Here is a 4,880-nt window from a genome sequence, read left to right as displayed (position 1 = left end):
CCTCCTCGCCCGGGGCCCTGCGTGGGCGACCCGGGTGCTTGCTCGGCGTGGAAGTGAAACGCAGCGGCCGCCGGCTCGCTTGGTGCTTCCTGCCGCGGGGCGCGGGACCGAGCGTGCCACGCTGCCCCATGGCCACCCATGGGTGCCACCCGGCTGGGGGCTGCGGTGGCCTCCCGGGAGAGGAAACGGCGCGTCCCCACCTCTTCCTGGCAGAGAAACCGCCGTGCCCAGGCAGCGCCGGCCAGTCCCGTGCCGTCCGCAGGGCAGCCGGTGCCCAGGCGCTGCCCGCCGGCTCGCGCCCCGCTCCGCAGCCTGGGCGCGCCACGCTCGGCCGCCCCGCCAAACCCCGGCTTGGTCCCACGCACCGTCCCCCCATCTCAGCCCCTGGCACCCTTCTCCCCGCGTCCCCATCACCCCGGCTCAGCCCCCAGCACCGTCCCCCCGCCCCGGCCAGCGCCGCGGGCAGCGGGGCAGCCGGGCCGGCTGGGCAGCGCGGCCACGGGCGTCGCTGGGGGATGATTCACCCCAGCCCGGAGCAGATGTATGGATGCCTTCGCCGGCGTCAGTACTTAGAGCCCGGCGACGGCGGCTCTCATGACACCCCGGCGAGACGGGCAATGAGCCCCAAGCACCCAAACAGGGAGCACCGGCGGCGGCAGCCGTCTCCCGGCCACCCCGGCACCCTCCAGCCTTTCCCGGAGTGGCCGCCGAGAAGGGGGGCACCGGGGGCCCCCCCCCACCCCGTGCTTGGGGATGGGCAACGGGCTCAGCGCTGCCCGCGCCGCTGCGGTGGGAGCCGGGGGCACGGCTGTGCCGGGGAGCCCCGCGTCCTCCCGCCGGCGCGAGGCGCGTGCCGAGCACGCCCGAGCGCACCTTGGCCCCCCGCCACCTCCTCTGCCCCCGCAGGAAGGGAGGAGCAGGATCCGTCCCCGTGCCAAGGCGAGGAGGGATGAGAGGGGAAGAAAGCACTGGACGCGGGACAAGATTGCGGCGATAGCCGGCACGCGCGGGGCCCCGGCGCTCGGCGCTGCCGCCAGTGGGGCACATGTGTCCCGACCTGTCTCCCTGTGCCGGGGAAAACGATTAGCGCCGGGGCGGCGCGGGAAGCTCGCCAGGCACCCCGGGGCTGCGTGGGCCGGGAGTCTTGCCAGCGCCGCGCTCCGCTCCGCGCGGCCCCCCCGCCGCTCCGCGCCACGCGCCGTGACGGGCCGCATCCAACGCGCCCCACGGCCCCCCGGCACCGGTGGGGAGGGAGGAGGGTCTCATCCTGGCCGTGTGTCACCGCGGCCCCGCATCAGCCCCCTCCCCGGCATCGGCAGCACCGGGGCGGATGGAGGCAGCAGGACTCACCGGAGGGTTTTGGCAACACCACGCCCAGCGAGGGGGTCCCGGTGGGGAGAGGGGAGGGGGGACAGGAGCGAGTCCTACCGTGCTCCGGCGTCACCGCAGCCCAGCCGCCGTCTGCAGCCTCGCCGGGAGCCACCGCCGCCACGCAGGGTCCCCGCAGCCCCGCCAGCCCGGCGCCGGGGGGGTTCGCCCCGGTTCCACCGAGCGCTGCCGGCGTCCCCAAGGCCGGCACCAGCACCAGCCCCCCGAGGAAGGCAGGCTGGGAGCTGACTTGCACCGTCTGCGGCTGCGACACCAGCTTGAAGGGGGCGGCTTGGGGGGCCGGGGGCAGCGGCGGCCCCTCAGCCCTCCCCGGGGAAGGGGCGGTGGGGGCCGGGGCTGCCTCCCCCCGGCCCTGGGGCAGCGGCGGGGGCCGGCGGGCCGGGCCGGGGCTGGTGCCCAGGCTGACCCACAGCTGCGGCCGGGGCAGCGCGTGGGGGGCCGTGTCCCACCCCCCTGGCAGCCGCCCCCCCGGCCCCTCAGGGAGGGCGGGCAGCCCCGCAGCCACCTCGGTGCCATCAGATGGGGCCAGGGAGGAGGAGGAAGAGGAGGAGGAAGGCTGGCGGGCGCGGGGCTGGGTTGCGGGGCTCCGGGCGCCCCACAGCGAGGGGTTCGGCGTGGGGGTCCCCGTCCCCGGCTCCTCGGCGATGTGCAGGTCCAGCGCCGGCAGCGAGCTGCGGCTGGTGGCAGCCGCGCAGAGGGGATGCTCCAGCTCCGCCGGGAAGACGCTGCCGTGGGACGGGACCTTCTTCAGGCCGGGGCCGGCGGCCGGGGGGGTGCCCGGCGGCGGCGGGGGCGCGGGGCTCTCCAGGCTGGAGGACGAGCTGCGGAGGCTCTCGCCGTCGCTGCCCGGCCCTGCGGCGAAGCCCCGGTGGCTCTGGAAGGAGGCGACGTGGGCGATGCCGGCGGTACTGTTGGCTTGGCCGGCGGAGAGGCCGGTGCCGAGCCGGCTGCGCAGCACGGGGCTGGGAGCCGGGCTGGGGCCGGCGGCGGTGCCCGAGCGGGGCGGGTGGCCGGGCTGCAGCGGCCGGTGGCGCTCGCCGGTGCCCGAGGGCAGCGGGGACACCAGCGGGGAGCCGGGCGCCTCGTCCCCATCCTCTGCCTCAAACGATTTCTTGAGCGCTGGGGACAGAGAGAGAGAGAGATGGTGGCATGAGGGTGGCACCCGATGGCACCCACGGCTGGGCACCCACCGGGCTCTGCCCCCTCCCCAGACAACCCCGCAGCCGCCCTCGCGCACGGACCCCCCAGCCGTGCCGCGCCACACCGTGCCAGCGCCCGTAGGTGCCCCCTGGGCAGCCGGGTGCCAAAGGGCCGCTTGTGAGCCGGTCCCGCATGGGAAACCAGCTCGGCGCCGGCGGCCCCACGGCGCTGCCGCATTGTTCACCGCAGGCTTTATCATTGTTCCCCCCGGTTTATCTGCGCCCGGCCAGCCGGTGCCACCGGCTCCCCACGCAGCACACTGCCCGCTTTATTCCCCCTGTAAGGGATCCGGCCCCGAGTAACCGGATCCCCCCACCTGACCCTCTCCCCCCCTCCATCCATCCAAACAGCCATGCTGGGAAGGATGCCTGCCTCCTTGCAGGGCATTAACCCTGAAGCCTACTGATGGCGAGGCAGGCCAGAGCTCTCGCTACACACAGTGGTAACGTTACAGTCGACGCGGGAGGCTGCAGCCATTCCTCCCGTGCGGCTTTGCGGCACTGATGGCAACCGCCAGCCCACGCCGCGGCCCTGGGGGCTGCTGGTGGTGTGAATGTGCCCCCCCACCACCCCGGTGCCCCACAGGCATCGTGGCACCTGGCTCCAGTGCAAAGCCTCTTGCCAGAGCAGCCGCCGGGTGCTTGGCAGCGGTGGGGGGACCCTCTCCCCCCGGGCACCACGGCCTGGCCGGGCACCGCCGCGGCAGGTCTGAGCAGCCGGGACCCCCGCGAAGCCCCCACGGGCAAAAAGCGCCTTCGCTGGGCGGCCGCCCCCTCCCCTCCTTCCCTCCCTCCCGCCGTGGTGCGGGGCCCCCCAGGAGCCAGGCTCCCGCCAGCTCTGCCGAAGCTGCTCCGTTTGGTGCTGGCAGCCGGTTCCCCGGGTGAGCGCGGGGGGCCCAGGCCCCCGCCGGGCAGCCTTCCTCGCCCCCGCCGTCCTCGCTGCCAAGCGGCGGGTGGCTGCCTCCGGCGGGGAGGCTGGCGGGGGGCGGCCCGCGCTGCACCCCTTCATCCCGGTACATGTGCCGGCCTGCCCCGGCACGGCACCCACCGGCACGAGGCCACCCTCGCCCTCCTCTTCCTCGGCCCCATGGCCCCTGCCCCGGCTTGGCCGTCAGTGCCGGGGGCAGCGGGGTGGTGGGGGTCCCGTCGCCGTCCCCTCCGCAGCTCACCTGGGTGCCCGAGGCTGGGCAGGGGGCTGGGCAGGGGGCCGGGGCGCGGGCGCTGCCCGTACCAGCTCTCCCCCAGGCAGGTTATTTCTCCGGCCGGTCCTGCCCCCTCCCCAGCTGGCCAAGGTCCCGGGGGGCGTGGGGAGGGCGTCCCCCTCCCCACATCCAGCTCACTGCTTCGGCACCCCCAAAATGCCTCCTTTCCCCCCCAACCTGCCCCGGGTTACAGGTCACCTCCTCGCCCACCGCTCTGGCTGCCCCGAGCCGGGGCCGGAGTGATGGGCGGGGGGGGGGGATGCAGGACGGGGGGGGGTGCAGGGGGCTTAGGGGTGCCAGAGGGCTTGGGGGGGGGGTGCCAGGGGCTGTGGGGGGGGGTTAAGGTGTCCGGGGTCGGTGCACACATTCCTCCCGCCGAGGGCAGCAGCAGCCCCGGGGTCGGGTTTCGCCCCCCCCGCCACGGCCCCGCGTAACCAGGGGCGAGAGAACCGCAAAGCCGCCCCGCTGCCTCCTGCCTGCGGACCCCCGCAGCCGCCGGCCCGCGCGAACACTGGGGAAGCGCGAACACGCGGGGGGGGCGGGGAGTGCAGCCCCCCCCCCCCCTCCCGGTCCCCGGTCCCTGCGGGGGATCCCAACCGCCTCCCGAGGCGCAGCCCCCCCCCCAATCCAGCCCCACCAGCATCCCGCCCCGATACTCAGCCCCGAGTGGGGGACTCGCACCCCCCGGGGGTCACCCGTGGGGGGGGTCTCGCAGCCCCCGCGGCCGCACCTTCGAAGTCGGAGAGGATCCCGTCCAGGTGCTCCCTGACGGAGAGCCGGGCCATGCCGGGGCGGGGGGGGCCGGCGGCTGCCGCCCACCCGGGACACCCGCATGGGGGGGCGGGGAGCGCGGCGTGGGGAGCGGAGCGGAGCGGAGCCGCGGCAGAGCCCCGGGATGGGACGGGACGGCGCCGGCTGCCCACGGCGGGGAGGGGAAGGAGGAGGGGACCGGCGCGGGGGGAGGGGTGGGGAGGGGAGAGGGGGGAGGGGGGAAGTGCGGGGTGCTCCCGGCCTTGGTCCTGGCTCGCCCTGGGTGCTGCCTGTGCCCCCCGACCCTGGATGGGGGGGGGGGGGGGGTGTCCCAGGCGGG

General features: G+C 76.3%; 1 protein-coding gene across 1 annotated transcript in view; it reads right to left on the bottom strand.

The window, feature by feature from the left end:
- LOC309410250 (uncharacterized protein) overlaps positions 1 to 4,575 on the bottom strand; it is a gene marked incomplete at both ends in the record, with an annotated part of 7,354 nt that extends 2,779 nt beyond the window's left edge. The window contains 2 exons of the mRNA XM_082006616.1: positions 1,429 to 2,508; positions 4,521 to 4,575. Coding sequence (XP_081862742.1) covers positions 1,429 to 2,508; positions 4,521 to 4,575 — 1,135 coding nt within the window. The remainder of the gene's footprint in view (positions 1 to 1,428; positions 2,509 to 4,520) is intronic.
- Between the last annotated feature and the right edge of the window lie 305 nt (positions 4,576 to 4,880).

Source organism: Phaethon aethereus (genome assembly GCF_964289735.1).
Source record: "Phaethon aethereus genome assembly, chromosome: 15".
Lineage (NCBI taxonomy): Eukaryota > Metazoa > Chordata > Aves > Phaethontiformes > Phaethontidae > Phaethon > Phaethon aethereus.
The sequence above is the reverse complement of the archived record's forward strand: the minus strand, read 5'-3'. Positions and strand labels throughout refer to the sequence as shown.